This window comes from Pseudophryne corroboree, chromosome 11, assembly GCF_028390025.1.
Source record: "Pseudophryne corroboree isolate aPseCor3 chromosome 11, aPseCor3.hap2, whole genome shotgun sequence".
NCBI classification, from domain to species: Eukaryota; Metazoa; Chordata; class Amphibia; order Anura; family Myobatrachidae; genus Pseudophryne; species Pseudophryne corroboree.
This window is the reverse complement of record NC_086454.1, coordinates 310,740,620-310,761,564: the sequence shown is the minus strand read 5'-3', so window position 1 is coordinate 310,761,564 and position 20,945 is coordinate 310,740,620. Positions and strand designations below refer to the sequence as shown.

The following is a 20,945-nucleotide window of genomic DNA, read 5'->3' as shown; positions in this document are numbered from 1 at the left end:
GTGCTGGAGATAGAGAGTGAGAGAGAGTGTGTGTGCTGGAGAGAGAGAGAGAGAGTGTGCTGGAGAGAGAGAGAGAGTGTGTGTGCTGGAGGGAGAGAGTGTGCTGGAGGGAGAGAGAGAGATAGTGTGCTGGAGCGAGAGAGAGAGAGAGAGAGAGAGAGAGAGATAGTGTGCTGGAGAGAGAGTGTGTGTGCTGGAGAGAGAGAGTGTGTGTGTGTGCTGGAGAGAGAGAGAGAGTGTGCTGGAGGGAGAGAGTGTGCTGGAGGGAGAGAGATAGTGTGCTGGAGCGAGATAGATAGATAGTGTGCTGGAGAGAGAGTGTGTGTGCTGGAGAGAGAGAGTGTGTGTGCTGGAGAGAGAGAGTGAGAGAGTGCTGGAGAGAGAGTGTGTGTGTGTGTGTGTGTGTGTGTGTGTGTGTGTGTGTGTGTGTGTGTGTGTGTGTGCTGGAGAGAGAGAGTGTGCTGGAGAGAGAGAGAGTGTGTGTGCTGGAGAGAGTGTGTGTGTGCTGGAGAGAGAGAAAGAGAGAGTGCTGGAGAGAGAGAGAGTGTGTGCTGGAGAGAGAGAGAGAGAGTGTGTGTGTGCTGGAAAGAGAGAGTGTGTGCTGGAGAGAGAGAGTGTGCTGGAGAGAGAGAGAGTGTGCTGGAGAGAGAGAGTGTGTGCTGGAGAGAGAGAGAGAGTGTGCTGGAGAGAGAGAGAGAGAGTGTGTGCTGGAGAGAGAGAGAGAGAGAGAGAGAGAGAGTGTGCTAGAGAGAGAGAGTGTGTGTGCTGGAGAGAGAGAGTGTGTGTGTGCTGGAGAGAGAGAGAGTGTGTGTGCTGGAGAGAGAGAGAGTGTGCTGGAGGGAGAGAGAGAAAGTGTGCTGGAGCGAGAGAGAGAGATAGTGTGCTGGAGAGAGAGTGTGTGTGCTGGAGAGAGTGCGTGTGCTGGAGAGAGAGAGAGAGAGAGAGAGAGAGTGTGCTGGAGAGAGAGAGAGAGAGAGTGTACTGGAGAGAGAGTGTGTGTGCTGGAGAGAGAGAGTGTGCTGGAGAGAGAGAGAGTATGTGTGCTGGAGAGAGAGAGAGAGTGTGTGTGCTGGAGAGAGAGAGTGTGCTGGAGGGAGAGAGATAGTGTGCTGGAGCGAGAGAGAGATAGTGTGCTGGAGAGAGAGTGTGTGTGCTGGAAAGAGAGAGAGAGAGAGAGAGTGTGCTGGAGAGAGAGAGAGTGTGTGTGCTGGAGAGAGAGAGTGCTGGAGAGAGAGTGTGTGTGTGTGTGCTGGAGAGAGAGAGAGTGTGTGCTGGAGAGAGAGAGTGTGTGTGTGCTGGAGAGAGAGAGAGCTGGAGAGAGTGTGCTGGAGAGAGAGAGTGTGTGTGTGCTTGAGAGAGAGAGTGTGTGTGCTGGAGAGAGAGAGAGAGAGAGAGAGTGTGCTGGAGAGAGAGAGAGTGTGTGTGTGTGTGTGTGCTGGAGAGAGAGAGTGTGCTGGAGAGAGAGAGAGAGTGTGCTGGAGGTAGAGAGAGTGTGCTTGAGGGAGAGAGAGAGTGTGCTGGAGGGAGAGAGAAATAGAGTGTGTGTGTGCTGGAGGGAGAGAGAGAGTGTGCTGGAGAGATAGAGAGTGTGCTGGAGAGATAGAGAGATAGTGTGCTGGAGAGAGAGAGAGAGAGAGAGTGTGTGTGTGCTGGAGAGAGAGAGAGTGCTGGAGAGAGAGAGTGTGTGCTGGAGAGAGTGTGTGCTGGAGAGAGAGAGAGAGAGTGTGTGTGTGTGCTGGAGAGAGAGAGAGTGTGTGTGTGCTGGAGAGAGTGTGTGCTGGAGAGAGAGTGTGTGTGCTGGAGAGAGTGTGTGTGCTGGAGAGAGAGAGTGTGCTGGAGGGAGAGAGAGATAGTGTGCTGGAGAGAGAGTGTGTGCTGGAGAGAGAGAGAGTGTGTGTGTGTGCTGGAGAGAGAGTGAGAGAATGCTGGAGAGAGAGAGAGAGAGAGAGAGTGTGTGTGCTGGAGAGAGAGTGTGTGCTGGAGAGAGAGAGAGAGAGAGAGTGTGTGCTGGAGAGAGTGTGTTGGAGAGAGAGAGAGTGTGCGCTGGAGAGAGAGAGTGTGTGTGCTGGAGAGAGAGAGAGTGCTGGAGGGAGAGAGAGATAGTGTGCTGGAGAGAGAGAGAGTGTGTGCTGGAGAGAGAGAGTGTGTGTGTGCTGGAGAGAGAGATAGTGTGCTGGAGAGAGAGACATAGTGTGCTGGAGAGAGAGAGATAGTGTACTGGAGAGAAAGAGATAGTGTGCTGGAGAGAGAGAGAGTATGCTGGAGAGAGAGAGTGTGTGTGTGCTGGAGAGAGAGAGAGAGAGAGAGTGTGTGTGCTGGAGAGAGAGAGAGAGTGTGTGTGTGTGTGCTGGAGAGAGAGAGAGAGTGTGTGTGCTGGAGAGAGAGAGAGTGTGTGTGCTGGAGAGAGAGAGTGCTGGAGGGAGAGAGAGAGATAGTGTGCTGGAGAGAGAGATAGTGTGCTGGAGGGAGAGAGAGAGAGTGTGCTGGAGAGAGAGAGATAGTGTGCTGGAGAGAGAGAGTGTGCTGGAGTGAGAGAGTGTGTGTGCTGGAAAGAGAGAGAGAGAGAGAGAGAGTGCTGGAGAGAGAGTGTGTGCTGGAGAGAGAGTGTGTGTGCTGGAGAGAGAGAGAGTGTGTGTGCTGGAGAGAGAGAGTGTGTGCTGGAGAGAGAGAGAGTGTGTGCTGGAGAGAGAGAGAGTGTGTGCTGGAGAGAGAGAGTGTGTGTGCTAGAGAGAGAGATAGTGTGCTGAAGAGAGAGAGAGAGATAGTGTGCTGGAGAGAGAGAGAGAAAGAGAGAGAGAGATAGTGTGCTGGAGAGAGATATAGTGTGCTGGAGAGAGAGAGAGAGTGTGCTGGAGAGAGAGAGAGAGAGAGTGTGCTGGAGAGATAGAGAGAGAGAGTGTGCTGGATAGAGAGAGAGAGAGAGAGAGTTTGCTGGAGCGAGAGAGAGTGAATGTGCTGGAGGGAGGAGAGAGAGAGAGAGAGAGAGAGAGTGTGCTGGAGAGAGAGAGAGTGTGCTGGAGAGAGAAAGAGAGAGTGGGGGTAGGGTGCTGGAGAGACAGAGTGCTGGAGAGAGAGGGCCAGATGTACTAAGCCTGAAAAGTGATAAATATCACTGTGATAAAGCACCAGCCAATCGGCTCCTAACTGTCATTTTTCAAACACAGCCTGTAACATGGCAGTTAGGAGCCGATTAGCTGGTGCTTTATCACAGTGATATTTATCACTTTTCAGGCTTAGTACATCTCCCCCAGAGAGAGAGAGAGAGAGAGAGAGAGAGAGAGATAGTATGCTGGAGAGTGTGCTGGAGGGAGAGAGAGAGATAGTGTGCTGGAGCGAGAGAGAGAGATAGTGTGCTGGAGCGAGAGAGAGTGTGTGTGCTGGAGAGAGAGATAGTGTGCTGGAGAGAGAGAGAGTGTGTGTGCTGGAGAGAGAGAGAGAGAGTGGGGGGTAGGGTGCTGGAGAGAGAGAGAGAGAGAGTGTGCTGGAGAGAGAGAGTGTGTGTGCTGGAGAGAGAGAGAGAGTGGGGGGTAGGGTGCTGGAGATAGAGAGAGAGAGTGCTGGAGAGAGAGAGAGAGAGAGAGAGAGAGTGAGTGGGGGTAGGTTTTGGTGTGGCAGTTGCCATTTATAACAACCTTTCATATTCAAATGTGACTGGATTTTCTATCCTGTTGTTTGATTTCCACTTACAGTTACATTAGTCTAACGCTGCGCCTCACCTCTGTGGTGCCGGTGGCAGCCACTGGAGGGACAAGGACACACACACTCCCTTTGTACACTGCACCCCCGATCATATACAGCCCCTATATACACACTGCACCCTTATACCTCTCCATATAGTGCCCCCTATGTACAGGACACATCCCTCCTCCATATACCGCATACTCTGCACCCCTCCGCCATATACTATGCTGCAACCCCAGTTTACTTGCTATCCTGGGACTCGGCAACAAGTAGCTGCAGTAACCAGGAAACGGATGCAGGAACCACCAGACGGTCCCGTACCACACCGGGGACACGTGTGGCCGCTTACCAGCAGGGGTAGAAGGTGAATCAGTCCGGCAGGAAAGGGTGAGACCCTGTGTGGGGTGAGCAGTGCAGTGACCAGAGGAGGAGGGGTCGGCAATGGAGCTGCAGATAATGCCGGTGGGGGGCAGATAATCGGTTTAACTGCCTTATATATACCGCACACCAGTGGGGTCCTCTGCTTGCCCCTCCCACACCCTGCACAGGCCATGCCCAGACCCCTCTGGCCAGCTGCTGGTGTACTCTACCCCTAGACTAGGCAAGAGCTGTGCAGGGATTGGTGAGCTTACACATGCCAGCACTGATGTATACAGTGCAACATCATTATAGACTGCCCATTACAGATATACAATATATATATATATATATATATATATATATATATATATAAGGCTAATGCTACACCCTCAGCATGACAGAGCCCCAGCTAACAGCAGCAGGGCTTCCAGAAACCCGGCAGCTCCTGTGTGAGCCCACCCACCCCCACCATAATCCGCCCCTGGTGTCCGTCATATTGACGGGCTTTTCACTAGTACTATATAGTATCTGTAATAAAATAGTGAGAAACCAAACTAGACGGATTTATTTAGTCAAAACAAAAAGGACAAAAGCTACCTGCAATAAATGTCATCAGAGTAGCGTTTAAGAAAACGGTTGCTTAGTGCTACCAAGACATTGTGCAACCCTATGTAACAGCCTGCGGGATGCGGGCATGGGTGCGATTCCGATGAGTTAGCCCGTCTTTTTAATGTAGCAATAATTTAACCAATTAACTGATGATTTTTCCCTTCAAAACTGTTCATGACATTGTTTTTTTTAAATGTATTTAATATAATTTAAAAAGTATTTTTTTTTTTTATATTTAAATATATTATGCACATGTGCAGAAAGTATCTCCTCGTCAAAAAATAAGATTTTACTCACCGGTAAATCTATTTCTCGTAGTCCGTAGTGGATGCTGGGACTCTGTAAGGACCATGGGGAATAGCGGCTCCGCAGGAGACTGGGCACAACTAAAGAAAGCTTTAGGACTACCTGGTGTGCACTGGCTCCTCCCACTATGACCCTCCTCCAGACCTCAGTTAGGATACTGTGCCCGGAAGAGCTGACACAATAAGGAAAAGATTTTGAATCCCGGGTAAGACTCATACCAGCCACACCAATCACACCGTACAACTCGTGATATTATACCCAGTTAACAGTATGAATACAACTGAGCCTCTCAACAGATGGCTCTCAAAAATAACCCTTTTAGTTAAACAATAACTATATACAAGTATTGCAGACAATCCGCACTTGGGACGGGCGCCCAGCAGCCACTACGGACTACGAGAAATAGATTTACCGGTGAGTAAAATCTTATTTTCTCTAACGTCCTAAGTGGATGCTGGGACTCCGTAAGGACCATGGGGATTATACCAAAGCTCCCAAACGGGCGGGAGAGTGCAGATGACTCTGCAGCACCGAATGAGCGAACTCTAGGTCCTCCTCAGCCAGGGTGTCAAACTTGTAGAACCTTGCAAAAGTGTTTGACCCCGACCAAGTAGCTGCTCGGCAAAGTTACAAAGCCGAGACCCCTCGGGCAGCCGCCCAAGAAGAGCCCACCTTCCTCGTGGAATGGGCTTTTACTGATTTAGGATGCGGCAGTCCAGCCGCAGAATGTGCCAGCTGAATCGTGCTACAGATCCAGTGAGCAATAGTCTGCTTAGAAGCAGGAGCACCCAGCTTGTTGGGTGCATACAGGATAAATAGCGAGTCAGTTTTCCTGACTCTAGCCATCCTGGAAACATAAATTTTCAAGGCCCTGACTACATCCAGCAACTTGGAATCCTCCAAGTCCCGAGTAGCCGCAGGCACCACAATAGGTTGGTTTAAGTGAAACGCTGAAACCACCTTAGGAAGAAATTCGGAACGAGTCCTCAATTCCCCTATCCATATGGAAAATCAGGTAAGGGCTTTTACATGACAAAGCCGCCAATTCTGACACACGCCTGGCCGAAGCCAAGGCCAACAGCATGACCACCTTCCACGTGAGATATTTTATCTCAACGGTTTTTAGTGGCTCAAACCAACGCGACTTTAGGAAATCCAACACCACGTTGAGATCCCAAGGTGCCACTGGAGGCACAAAAGGGGGCTGAATATGCAGCACTCCTTTAACAAATGTCTGGACTTCAGGCAGTGAAGCCAGTTCCTTTTGGAAGAAAATCGACAGAGCCAAAATCTGGACCTTAATGGAACCCAATTTTAGGCCCATAGTCACCCCTGACTGTAGGAAGTGCAGGAATCGACCCAGCTGAAATTCCTCCGTTGGGGCCTTCCTGGCCTCACACCACGCAACATACTTTCGCCATATGCTGTGGTAATGTTTTGCGGTTACATCCTTCCTGGCTTTGATCAGCGTAGGAATGACCTCCTCCGGAATGCCCTTTTCCTTTAGGATCCGGTGTTCAACCGCCATGCAGTCAAACGCAGCCGCGGTAAGTCTTGGAACAGACAGGGCCCCTGCTGCAGCAGGTCTTGTCTGAGCGGTAGAGGCCATGGGTCCTCTGAGACCATCTCTTGAAGTTCTGGGTACCAAGCTCTTCTTGGCCAATCCGGAACAATGGAATAGTTCTTACTCTTCTCCTTCTTATTATCCTCAGCACCTTTGGTATGAGAGGAAGAGGAGGGAACACATAAACCGACTGGTACACCCACGGTGTCACTAGAGCGTCCACCGCTATCGCCTGAGGGTCCCTTGACCTGGCGCAATATCTTCCTAGCTTTTTGTTGAGGCGGGATGCCATCATGTCCACCTGTGGCCTTTCCCACCGGTTTGTAATCAGCCGGAAGACTTCTGGATGAAGTCCCCACTCTCCCGGGTGGAGGTCGTGCCTGCTGAGGAAGTCTGCTTCCTAGTTGTCCACTCCCGGAATGAACACTGCTGACAGTGCTAACACGTGATTTTCCGCCCATCGGAGAATCTTTGTGGCTTCTGCCATCACCACCCTGCTTCTCGTTCCGCCCTGTCGGTTTACAAGGGTGACTGCCGTGATGTTGTCTGACTGGATCAGCACCGGCAGGTTTAGAAGCAGGGGTCTTGCCTGACTTAGGGCATTGTAAATGGCCCTTATTTCCAGAATATTTATGTGTAGGGACATCTCCTGGCTTGACCATAGTCCTTGGAAATGTCTTCCCTGTGTGACTGCCCCCCAACCTCGAAGGCTGGCATCCGTGGTCACCAGGACCCAGTCCTGTATGCCGAATCTGCGGCCCATCAGAAGATGAGCACTCTGCAGCCACCACAGTAAAGACACCCTGGTCCTTGCAGACAGGGTTATCATCCGATGCATCTGAAGATGCGATCCGGACCACTTGTCCAACAGATCCCACTGAAAGATCCTTGCATGGAACCTTCCGAAGGGAATTGCTTCGTAAGAAGCTACCATTTTTCCCAGGACTCGCGTGCAGTGGTGCACCGACACCTGTTTTGGTTTTAGGAGGTCTCTGACTAGCGATGACAACTTCCTGGCCTTCTCCTCCGGGAGAAACACCTTTTTCTGTTCTGTGTCCAGAACCATCCCCAGGAACAATAGACGCGTTGCAGGAATCAGCTGCGACTTTGGAATATTCAGGATCCAGCCGTGCTGTTGTAGCACTTCTCGAGCTAGTGCTACTCCGATCAACAACTGTTCCCTGGACCTCGCCTTTATAAGGAGATCGTCCAAGTACGGGATAATTATAACTCCCTTCTTGCGAAGGAGTATCATCATTTCGGCCATTACCTTGGTAAATATCCTCGGTGCCGTGGACAGACCAAACGGCAACGTCTGGAATTGGTAATGACATTCCTGTACCACAAATCTGAGGTACTCCTGGTGAGGAGGGTAAATGGGGACATGCAGGTAAGCATCCTTGATGTCCAGTGATACCATGTAATCCCCTTCCTCCAGTCTTGAAATAACCGCCCTGAGCGATTCCATCTTGAACTTGTATCTTTTTATATATGTGTTCAAGGTTTTCAAATTTAAAATGGGTCTGACCGAACCATCCGGTTTCGGTACCACAAACATAGTGGAATAGTAACCCCTTCCTTGTTGAAGGAGGGGCACCTTGACTATCACCTGCTGCGAATACAGCTTGTGAATCGCCTCTAGCACTGCCTCCCTGTCCAAGGGAGTCGTTGGCAAGGCAGATTTTAGGAAACGGCGAGGGGGAGACGTCTCGAATTCCAGCTTGTAACCCTGAGACACTACTTGTAGAATCCAGGGATCCACCTGTGAGCAAGCCCACTGATTGCTGAAGTACTTGAGACGGGCCCCCACCGCACCTGGCTCCGCCAGTGGAGCCCCAGCGTCATGCTGTGGACTTTGAGGAAGCGGGGGAGGACTTTTGTTCCTGAGAACTGGCTGTATTTTGCAGCTTTTTTCCTCTACCTCCGCTTCTAACCCGCTTGCCCTTCTCGGGCCGAAAGGACTGTACTTGATAATACGGTGCTTTCTTTGGCTGCGAGGGAACATGGGGTAAAAATGCTGATTTCCCAGCTGTCGCTGTGGAAACTAGGTCAGAGAGACCATCCCCGAACAACTCCTCACCCTTGTAAGGCAAAACTTCCATGTGCCTTTTAGAATCTGCATCCTCTGTCCACTGCCGAGTCCATAAACTCCTCCAGGCAGAAATGGACAGTGCACTTACTCTAGATGCCAGCCGGCAAATATCCCTCTGTGCATCTCTCATGTATAAGACAGCGTCTTTTATATGCTCTATGGTTAGCAATATAGTGTCCCTGTCTAAGGTATCAATATTTTCTGACAGAGAATCTGACCATGCTGCTGCAGCACTGCACATCCACGCTGAAGCAATAGCTGGTCGCAGTATAATGCCTGAGTGTGTATAAATAGACTTCAGGATAGCCTCCTGCTTTCTATCAGCAGGTTCCTTGAGGGCGTCCGTGTCCGGAGACGGCAGTGCCACCTTCTTTGATAGACGTGTGAGCACTTTATCCACCCTAGGGGGCGTCTCCCAGCGTAACCTGTCCTCTGGCGGGAAAGGGTACGCCATTAGTAACTTTTTAGAAATTACCAGTTTCTTATCGGGGGAAGCCCACGCTTCTTCACATACATCATTTAATTCATCAGATGGGGGAAAAACCACTGGTAGTTTTCTCTCCCCAAACATTATACCCTTTTTTGTGGTACCTGGGGTAACATCAGAAATGTGCAAGACATTTTTCATTGCCGCAATCATATAACGGGTGGCTCTATTGGAATGTACAGTAGTCTCCTCGTCGTCGACACTGGAGTCGGTATCCGTGTCGACATCTGTGTCTGCCATCTGAGGTAGCGGCCATTTTAAGGCCCCTGATGGCTTTTGAGACGCCTGGGCAGGCACGAGCTGAGAAGCCGGCTGTCCCACATCTGTTATGTCGTCAAACCTCTTATGTAAAGAGTCGACACTATCACGTAATTCCTTCCACATTACCATCCATTCAGGTGTCGACCCCGCAGGGGGTGACATCACATTTATCGGCACCTGCTCCGCCTCCACATAAGCCTCCTCATCAAACATGTCGACACAGCCGTACCGACACACCGCACACACACAGGGAATGCTCTGACTGAGGACAGGACCACACAAAAGCCCTTTGGGGAGACAGAGAGAGAGAGTATGCCAGCACACACCAGAGCGCTATATAACACAGGGATTAACACTATAACTGAGTGATTTTTCACAATAGCTGCTTATATATGTAATACTGCGCCTAAATTTAGTGCCCCCCCTCTCTTTTTTACCCTGTATAGTCTGGAAACTGCAGGGGAGAGCCTGGGAGCTATCCTTCCAGCGGAGCTGTGAGGGAAAATGGCGCCAGTGTGCTGAGGGAGATAGCCCCGCCCCTTTTTCGGCTGACTTCTCCCGCTTTTTTATGGATATCTGGCAGGGGCATTTTGCACATATATAGCCTCTATGACTATATTATGTGCTTTTTATGCCAGCAAGGTATTCTATTATTGCTGCCCAGGGCGCCCCCCCCAGCGCCCTGCACCCATCAGTGACCGGAGTGTGAGGTGTGCATGAGGAGCAATGGCGCACAGCTGCAGTGCTGTGCGCTACCTTGTTGAAGACCGAAGTCTTCTGCCGCCGATTTCCAGGAACGTCTTCTCGCTTCTGGCTCTGTAAGGGGGACGGCGGCGCGGCTCCTGGACCGGACGACCGAGGCTGGGCCTGTGTTCGATCCCTCTGGAGCTAATGGTGTCCAGTAGCCTAAGAAGCCCAAGCTAGCTGCAAGCAGGTAGGTTCGCTTCTTCTCCCCTTAGTCCCTCGTAGCAGTGAGTCTGTTGCCAGCAGATCTCACTGAAAAAAAAAAAACCTAAACTATTACTTTCTTTCTAGGAGCTCAGGAGAGCCCCTAGTGTGCATCCAGCTCAGCTGGGCACAAAATTCTAACAGAGGTCTGGAGGAGGGTCATAGTGGGAGGAGCCAGTGCACACCAGGTAGTCCTAAAGCTTTCTTTAGTTGTGCCCAGTCTCCTGCGGAGCCGCTATTCCCCATGGTCCTTACGGAGTCCCAGCATCCACTTAGGACGTTAGAGAAACTGGAGGACACAGTAGGGCAGCGCGGTCACATGTGACGTGACCATGTTGTTTCTGCCTTCCAAATTATTGGTGCTTTACAAAATACGGTCTAATGTGCCGGAATCACGCCTGCATCTCGCTGATTGTGTTGTCCTCGCAGTTGCTGGCAATTACGTTTTCTTGAACCTACAAAGTGCTGGTCACAGTGAGGTTGTGACCACTCCAACAAGACCAAGCCATGACTGTGGCCACCTATAGGGCAAACACACGGGCAGCGGTAGTACAAGTAACCCAGGCAGGATGCCGGGCAACGTGTGATGGGTACTCACATGTCGGAGAAAGCAGTGGCTGACACGCAGAGGGTGGTTGCAGCAGCTCTCCAGCTCCTTCAGGAAATACTGTCTGTGGAAGTCCCTCAGCTTCTCCAGGTTGCCAAAGATGATGCCCCTTTTCCCGCGGAGGTCCTGGGGGAGGTCCATGCGATCCATTTCGGGGAAATAGTTCTCACTGATGTACCAGAGGGATCGTACATATTCCCTCTCTGTGGTCACCATCTCATCGATGATGTGCCGGAGCTTACTGCAACAGTAAATGAGAAACAAGTCAGGGTAGAGAGTGATGAAACTGATGCTTGTACAAACTGTAGGAGCAGAAACATTTCCGGGGGATGGTCCTGAGCCCAGCGCCCTACAGTCAGATAAGGATTCAATAACCTTAAACTACAACTTTTAAGACCTTTGAGGTTCTTAAACTGGATAATTCAGAAAACATCCAGAATGGGCTAAACCAATTCATTTCATTTAAAAAGCACTTCCCTCATACACTATTCATAGCACCGACCTCTACATGAAATACAATCGCATTGTAATGTGCCAAGTATCTCACTGGGCACTGATAAGCCAATGCACAGCAGTAAGACATTGTTACACTTTGGGAAGGACCCAAATGTCTCTTTATACCCCTGAGGAAACACAGAGAGAGCTGGACACCAGCCAGTTCCTACTACTTCCCACTATGCTGGGAGTAACGCACCTTCTGTGCTTCTTCTCATGAAACAGGCAGCAATACAAGGAACACTTTGGATAATGCAATTGGTTTACACTCATCTAGTGTAGCCTAAACTTCATCATATAATCACTATAAATCCCCCTCAGGTAGAGTCCACGTCAGTGGTTCTGTGTCTATGACACCTTTCATATTACCAATGAGGGGGACGCGGCTCTCACCTTCCATCTTTATTTATACACGGAGGCACTGGCCGCTACAGCGATGATCTACTCAGACACTGGGGTTCCGCCGGGGCACAATAAATAAAGGTGGTTTGTTTGAGGATGTTACACTGATTTCTATATCTTAGCGGCATCTTTTCCTTCCGGTATATAAAAACAACACCCTTCTACAGCAATCTGAAGATATATGTAACTTTAACCCATTTGTTAACTGTTTAATGCCTGGTCCTGGCCTCCACTATCATACCCCAAGGTCATCCCTGTGGATGGGATCAGGATTGAAAGTCGACAGTAACTAGGTCGACAATGTCTAGGTCGACCACTATTGGTCGACAGTAACTAGGTCGACAGGGTCAAAAGGTCGACAGGGTCAAAATGTCGACATGTTCTAGGTCGACAGGTCAAAAGGACTTTGTCGACCTCGTTACTGTCGACTTTCAATACCACACCCAAAAGCAATAGAGCAAATTGATGTTACAAAACGGGGAGGGGACAGGTTTAAGCGATTATGCAAGAGAGAAGCCTATTGGATATATGTATTGGGAACCCTCATCCCCGGAGGGCTCAATGATACAGTAGAATTAAATAATGTATAAATATAGAGGCTAGTATTTTAGTTAATTTTTATTATCCATTATTTATTTTTTAGATTAATGAGCAGTTTTTATGGGGGTGGTCTGTCTGTAATACATATGCGTCTGGGAACAGCTGTACAGCCTCATATGTATAATTGGTTCTTAGAGGTTATGGGTGATGCGCCTGCACGTATACTAGATGTGTATGTGCGCATCCTTCCATTATTTGTCCTGTCGTTCTCTTAGTTTGATGAGTCCTATCCTATTTATTCATATTATGGGTTCTGTCGTTCTCTTAGTCTGATTAGTTCTATCCCATTTAATCATATTTGTGTGTATATATGCGTTTGATGCACCCATGTCTGCATATATGTGTCAGGTATATGCGCATATACATGTGTACAGTTCTTATGTACGCCTATATATATATATATATATATATATTTATATGTATTTGTTTTTAAGTTTAGCGATAATGATTGCTGAAAATAGTAAAACTGAATTAACCTAATAATGAATATCTGGATGCACCTGAGTGGAGAATATAGGGATGTGAGGGATAGTGTGAACATGTGATATAACATCTGTGATCTTCTCCCTCACATGTTTAGCTTTAATTTTTTATTTTTTTTATTTTATAATTGTAAGTGTTAGGTTTATTGTAACTATGTCTCGATGCTGTGAAATTCTATTGTCCATTGAAGTTTATTAATAATGGATTATTTTGATTGTCCCTGTTATTAATGGACCATTTAGATTGTCCTTGACTAACTGTAGAGACTATGGAAAAAACTCTGTTAATCCTCTATGAATGGAGTCGAGTTGTCGGGACAATATGATCCCGCTGCTGATAGCGGCTACGCGATACAGCGGAGGAGAAGATTACAGCTGTATGTACGGCTGCGGTCCGACTTAAAACGAGGCTTGGATGGCAGCGCAGCACACAGACGTGAGTGAGACGTGTCTGTTACTCAAAATGAGGATTGGATGGCAGCATAGTGCGCATGCGCAAGTGGGACAAGGCTGCTATTTAAACAGCAGTATTGAGACATAGTGACATCGTCTCTGAGGAAGCCGCCGAGCGGTGATAAGGCGGAGAAACGCGTAAGTCTCTTACTAACTATCCGGTACCGGTACTTGGGACTCTGCTTATTGAGTTATTATCAAGCCCCCGCATTGGACACTCTTGATATGGCACCTCAAATGTGCTGAAGGCACCAGGAGCCGGGAGGCGCTTCCTATGCATTGGTGGAAGCTGGGCTAATTCCAAAGGTGATTTAAATGCTCACTATGTCTGCTTGCTGCATAATCTTCTAATACCAAGTTTGGCAGTATACTAACATAATTAATTGCAAGTTGGACTAATCCATCTAACACCGATTGGGCACCTGATGCCATTTGAATGTGTCTTTTTCAACTATACGGAGTTTATTGGGACTAATGATCTAATGGCTTGTTTCTAACTGTTTAATTAATTGCAATGAAAGTATTGGACTTTATTATAAGTCTTTATATGTCTGTTAATTTGCAGGCTCTCTATCCGGTCCGATTTTAATTGATATAATTATTTTAAATTGTGGTAATAAAACTTTTACTTATATACAGTAGCGCTGTTGTAATTGTTTGTTCTGATGCTGTACCTGCCCGTGTGTGACTGTCACCGAGTGACACTATACACGTGTGACTGTCAATGAGAGAAATTATTTCTGACCCCCTTGCTCTTGGACTTCCCACTTCTTTTATGAGTACTATCACCTGTGCTGGGTGATTGTTGAGGGGTGTGGTATGGAAGGTCAACAGGGTCTCTAGATCGACAGGTCAAAAGGTCGACGTGAGTTTTTTAATGTTTTTTTGGGAGTCGTTTTCTCTGTACAGTAACCAGGAACCCCAATTAGTGCACCATGTCCCCTCGCAAGGTGTCTCGCTCTGCTACCGCTGCCCTCGGCACAGGTTACTATTCCCATTCGTAGTCCGCATGGATCGTTAAGTATGAAAACGTTCAAAAAAAGATGAAAATTGTAAAAAATTCATGCCGGCCCTTTGACCTGTCGACCTAGTTACTGTCGACCAATAGTGGCCGACCTAGTTACTGTCGACCTAAAGACCGGAGGGAGTTTAACACAGGTGACAGCAATCACAGAGTCAGAGGGAAGTCCAGGAGCAGAGGACTTTGTACCTGACGGTTACAGTATGTTATAATTGGGTATATTGTGTGTGACTATCACTGGGTGACTGCATTACTATGGGCCTGATTCAGCATGTATCGCAAAAGCACATTTTTCTCAAATGGACAAAACCATGTGCACTGCAGGTGGGGCAGATGTAACATGTGCAGAGAGAGTTAGATTTGGGTGGGGTGTTCAAACTGAAACCTAAATTGCAGAGTAAAAATAAAGCAGCCAGTATTTACCCTGCACAGAAACAAAATAACACACCCAAATCTAACTCTCTCTGCACATGTTACATCTGCCACACCTGCTCGCACATGGTTTTAATCCATGCTGAATCAGGCCTTATGTGTGTGTGTGTTATGGGCCCTACACATTGCACAATCCGCCGCCGAGCTGCACAACGGCGGATACGGGCGACCCGGCGGCTGGGGGGCAGTGACAGGGGGAGTGAAGTTTCTTCACTCGCCCCGTCACCTGGCCCCCTCGCAGTGCAGGCAAATATGGACAAGCGACGGGGCACCAGCGATGAACGAGCGCGGGGCAGCGCATCGTTCATTGCTGGTGCCTCCACACTCAAAGATATGAACGGTATCTCGTTCATTAATGAACGAGATCGTTCATATCTGTGAGTATTATCGCCCAGTGTGTAGGGCCCTTAACAATTGCAGGGCAACATGGCCGTCTTAACAGCAGTGTAGGCCCCTGGGCACAGCAATGCACTGGGCCCTCTACCCATCCTCCAGGGATGGGGTGCTATCAGCAGGAGCTGGATGGAGTACACTAAACTGTAGATGGGGCATTGGGCTGAATGAAGGGTACCTATTACATGAGTTCTAGGGTGGTAGGGGGTGTTTAATACACGGGAGGAGTGGATAGTGGAGTGGGCTTAATATTTATCATTTTCTGGTGGGAGGGCAGCTTGCTTGACTGCAGATATCTCAAGTTCCTGAAAATAGATTTCTAAGCTTTAATGGAAATAAACACTAGAGAGTCCAGCCTTTCAGGAGGTACTGGGGACACCTTTCAGGAGGTACTGGGGACTTGGGGATCAGAGTTCAGGAGCCAGAGCAATCCACCAACAAATATAATACTGCATACCAGGCGTATGGAGCTGGAGCAGGGACCAGCTGCTGGAAGGCTGATATCTCTGGTTCTGGTCATAGCAGAGACAAGCTGCCAGTATCCACTAAAAGGGGAGAGTCAGACCGAACCCGAGATATCTGGCTGGAAAGAGCAATTAACAGGCTTGGATGGGGACTACTGCTTTTAAGTCAGATATCTTTGGTTCCCCATGGCTAGATTTTCTAAAATCTGGTACCCCAGGAAAGAGGGGACCCTCTGTCTTCAAGGCACACTAACATGGCAGGATTTAGTGATATCCAGACTTCAACACAGATGGTTATATCAAAATGATGACTGAGGTACTAATTAACTCACCTGTGCTCAAGCATGGATATCACTAAAACCTGGACTGTTAGTGTGCCTTGAGAACCGTGGTTGGGAGTGCCTGCTATAGAGATTCAATTTTCTCTTACGTCCTAGAGGATGCTGGGGACTCCAAAAGGACCATAGGGTATAGACGGGATCCGCAGGAGCTTGGGCACACTAAAAAAGACTTCAGACTAGGTGTGAAATGGCTCCTCCCTCTATGCCCCTCCTCCAGACCTCAGTTAGACTTTGTGCCCAGGAATGACTGGATGCACACTAGGGGAGCTCTACTGAGTTTCTCTGGAAAATACTTTTTGTTAGGTTTTTTATTTTCAGGGAGACCTGCTGGCTACAGGCTCCCTGCAGCGTGGGAGTGAGGGGAGAGAAGCAGGACCTACTTCTGTGAGTTTTAAGGCTCTGCTTCTCGGATACTGGACACCATTAGCTCCAGAGGGTTCGATCACTTGGTGCGCCTAGCTGCTTGTTCCCGGAGCCACGCCGTTACCCCCTCACAGAAGACAGAAGTCGGGTGAGTATGAGAAGATCAGAAGACTTCAGGACGGCAGAAGACTCATAGGGACACTCATAGGGACTGTAAAGAGACATAGCTTCCATAACTCCTTAAACCTATGATCAAGCTTTGCACAAAAGGTCTTCTAACTGAGGGGGGAGAACAATAAGTTTTCAGAAATCGTATTCCCCCACTGTTCATTTCCTGACGCCGGCTCACACTAAACCTCCAGTCCCTGCGTCCTGCTGGAGCCCTCTCTAGCTGCCTTTCCTACCTCCTGGGAGGTGAGCCGCCGGACTTTTCACTTGTACTGTCAGGGGCTGTTGGTGGAATCGGATATCCTTTTAAGGGAGACCACTCCTGACCTTGCACTGACAGAGCCCAGACTGACTGTTCAGATGCCGCAGGTGTGTGTGTTCAAAGGGTGTTGCCCTGTAGCTCCTGAGGGACAGGTGAAGGAGGAAGGTTCCCTGCTCTGTTCCTTTGCATTTGCGATGAGTGGGTTTGTCAGTTTCCAAGAAGGTGGTGCTGAACACAGAAGCCCCCAAACACCTGGAATTTTAAAAGAGCCCAACCTCCAGCACTGCACTCTATGCTCCCATTAGGATGAATGACAAAGCTATTTCTCTAACGTCCTAAGTGGATGCTGGGGACTCCGTCAGGACCATGGGGAATAGCGGCTCCGCAGGAGACAGGGCACAAAAATAAAGCTTTAGGATTAGGTGGTGTGTACTGGCTCCTCCCCCTATGACCCTCCTCCAAGCCTCAGTTAGGTTTTTGTGCCCGTCCGAGCAGGGTGCAATCTAGGTGGCTCTCCTAAAGAGCTGCTTAGAAAAAGTTTTTAGGTTTTTTATTTTCAGTGAGTCCTGCTGGCAACAGGCTCACTGCATCGAGGGACTTAGGGGAGAGAAGTTCAACTCACTTGCGTGCAGGATGGATTGGATTCTTAGGCTACTGGACACCATTAGCTCCAGAGGGAGTCGGAACACAGGTCTCACCCTGGGGTTCGTCCCGGAGCCGCGCCGCCGACCCCCCTTACAGATGCTGAAGATTGAAGGTCCGGAAACAGGCGGCAGAAGGCTCTTCAGTCTTCATGAAGGTAGCGCACAGCACTGCAGCTGTGCGCCATTGTTGTCACACACTTCACACCAAGCGGTCACGGAGGGTGCAGGGCGCTGCTGGGGGCGCCCTGGGCAGCAATATTTAATACCTTTATGGCAAAAGAATACATCACATATAGCCATTGAGGCTATATGTATGTATTTAACCCATGCCAGATATCTAAAACTCCGGGAGAAAAGCCCGCCGAAATAGGGGGCGGGCTTATTCTCCTCAGCACACAGCGCCATTTTCCTGCTCAGCTCCGCTGTGAGGAAGGCTCCCAGGACTCTCCCCTGCACTGCACTACAGAAACAGGGTAAAACAGAGAGGGGGGGCATTTTTTGGCGATATTTTGATATATTTAAGCTGCTATAAGGAACAACACTTATATAAGATTGTTCCCATATATATTATAGCGCTTGGGTGTGTGCTGGCAAACTCTCCCTCTGTCTCCCCAAAGGGCTAGTGGGGTCCTGTCTTCGATAAGAGCATTTCCTGTGTGTCTGCTGTGTGTCGGTACGTGTGTGTCGACATGTATGAGGACGATGTTGGTGTGGAGGCAGAGCAATTGCCGATAATGGTGATGTCACCCCCCAGGGAGTCGACACCGGAATGGATGGCTTTGTTTATGGAATTACGTGATAATGTCAGCACATTACAAAAATCAGTTGACGACATGAGACGGCCGGCAAACCAGTTAATACCTGCCCAGGCGTCTCAGACACCGTCAGGGGCTGTAAAGCGCCTTTTACCTCAGTCGGTCGACACAGACCCAGACACAGACACTGAATCTAGTGTCGACGGTGATGAAACAAACGTATTTTCAAGTAGGGCCACACGTTATATGATCACGGCAATGAAGGAGGCTTTGCATGTCTCTGATACTGCAAGTACCACAAAAAGGGGTATTATGTGGGGGGTGAAAAAACTACCTGTAGTTTTTCCTGAATCAGAGGAATTAAATGATATATGTGATGAAGCGTGGGTTAACCCAGATAGAAAAGTGCTAATTTCAAAAAAGTTATTAGCATTATACCCTTTCCCGCCAGAGGTTAGGGCGCGCTGGGAAACACCCCCTAGGGTGGATAAGGCGCTCACACGCTTATCAAAACAAGTGGCGTTACCGTCTCCTGATACGGCCGCCCTCAGGGATCCAGCTGATAGGAGACTGGAAACTACCCTAAAAAGTATATACACACATACTGGTGTTATACTGCGACCAGCCATCGCCTCAGCCTGGATGTGCAGTGCTGGGGTCGTCTGGTTGGATTCCCTGACTGAAAATATTGATACCCTGGATAGGGACAGTATTTTATTGACTATAGAGCAATTAAAGGATGCTTTCCTTTATATGCGAGATGCTCAGAGAGATATTTGCACTCTGGCATCGAGAGTAAATGCGATGTCCATATCTGCCAGAAGGAGTTTATGGACGCGACAGTGGTCAGGTGATGCGGATTCCAAACGACATATGGAAGTATTGCCGTATAAAGGGGAGGAATTATTTGGCGTCGGTCTATCGGATCTGGTGGCCACGGCAACTGCCGGAAATCCACCTTTTTACCTCAGACCCCCTCCCAACAGAAAAAGACACCGTCTTTTCAGCCGCAGTCCTTTCGGTCCTATAAGAACAAGCGGACAAAAGGACAGTCATATCTGCCTCGGGGCAGAGGAAGGGGTAAGAGAGGACAGCAAGCAGCCCCCCTGCCCAGGAACAGAAGCCCTCTCAGGGTTCTGCAAAGCCCTCAGCATGACGCTGGGGCCTTACAAGCGGACTCAGGAGCGGTGGGGGGTCGACTCAAGAATTTCAGCGCACAGTGGGCTTGCTCACAGGTGGACCCCTGGATCCTACAGGTAGTATCTCAGGGTTACAGGTTGGAATTCGAGAAGTCTCCCCCTCGCAGGTTCCTAAAGTCTGCTTTGCCAACGTCTCCCTCAGACAGGGCGACGGTATTGGAAGCCATTCACAAGCTGTTTTCTCAGCAGGTGATAGTCAAGGTACCCCTCCTACAACAGGGAAAGGGGTATTACTCCACGCTATTTGTGGTACCGAAGCCGGACGGCTCGGTAAGACCTATTCTAAATCTGAAATCTTTGAACCTGTACATACAAAAATTCAAGTTCAAGATGGAGTCACTCAGAGCAGTGATAGCGAATCTGGAAGAAGGGGACTTTATGGTGTCCCTGGACATAAAGGATGCTTACCTGCATGTCCCAATTTGCCCTTCACATCAAGGGTACCTCAGGTTCGTGGTGCAAAACTGTCATTATCAGTTTCAGACGCTGCCGTTTGGATTGTCCACGGCACCTCGGGTCTTTACCAAGGTAATGGCCGAAATGATGATTCTTCTGCGAAGAAGAGGCGTATTAATTATCCCTTACTTGGACGATCTCCTGATAAGGGCAAGGTCCAGAGAACAGCTGGAGGACGGAGTAGCACTAACCCGACTAGTGCTGCAACAACACGGGTGGATTCTGAATTTTCCAAAATCTCAGTTGACCCCGACGACACGTCTGCTGTTCCTGGGAATGATTCTGGACACGGTTCAGAAAAAGGTGTTTCTTCCGGAGGAGAAAGCCAGGGAGTTATCCGAACTTGTCAGGAACCTCCTAAAACCAGGGAAAGTGTCTGTGCATCAATGCACAAGAGTCCTGGGAAAGATGGTGGCTTCTTACGAAGCGATTCCATTCGGCAGATTCCACGCACGAACTTTTCAGTGGGATCTGCTGGACAAATGGTCCGGATCACATCTGCAGATGCATCAGCGGATAACCTTATCGCCACGGACAAGGGTGTCTCTTCTGTGGTGGTTGCAGAGTGCTCATCTGTTAGAGGGCCGCAGATTCGGCATACAGGACTGGGTCCTGGTGACCACGGATGCCAGTCTGAGAGGCTGGGGAGCGGTCACACAGGGAAGAAACTTCCAGGGAGTATGGTCAAGCCTGGAGATGTCTCTTCACATAAATATACTGGAGCTAAGAGCGATTTACAATGCTCTAAGTCTGGCAAAACCCTGCTTCAGGGTCAGCCGGTGTTGATCCAGTCGGACAACATCACGGCAGTCGCCCACGTAAACAGACAGGGCGGCACAAGAAGCAGGACAGCAATGGCAGAAGCTGCAAGGATTCTTCGCTGGGCGGAAGATCATGTGATAGCACTGTCAGCAGTATTCATTCCGGGAGTGGACAACTGGGAAGCAGACTTCCTCAGCAGACACGATCTACACCCGGGAGAGTGGGGACTTCATCCAGAAGTCTTCCACATGATTGTGAACCGTTGGGAAAAGCCAATGGTGGATATGATGGCGTCCCGCCTCAACAAAAAACTGGACAGGTATTGCGCCAGGTCAAGA

At 49.1% G+C, this 20,945-nt stretch overlaps 1 protein-coding gene across 1 annotated transcript in view; it reads right to left on the bottom strand.

Annotated features, from left to right (window-relative positions):
- Positions 1 to 20,945, bottom strand: part of LOC134969570 (puratrophin-1-like) — a 42,403-nt gene that overhangs the window by 18,944 nt on the left and 2,514 nt on the right. The window contains 1 exon segment of the mRNA XM_063945607.1: positions 10,907 to 11,156. Coding sequence (XP_063801677.1) covers positions 10,907 to 11,131 — 225 coding nt within the window. The 5' untranslated portion in view covers positions 11,132 to 11,156.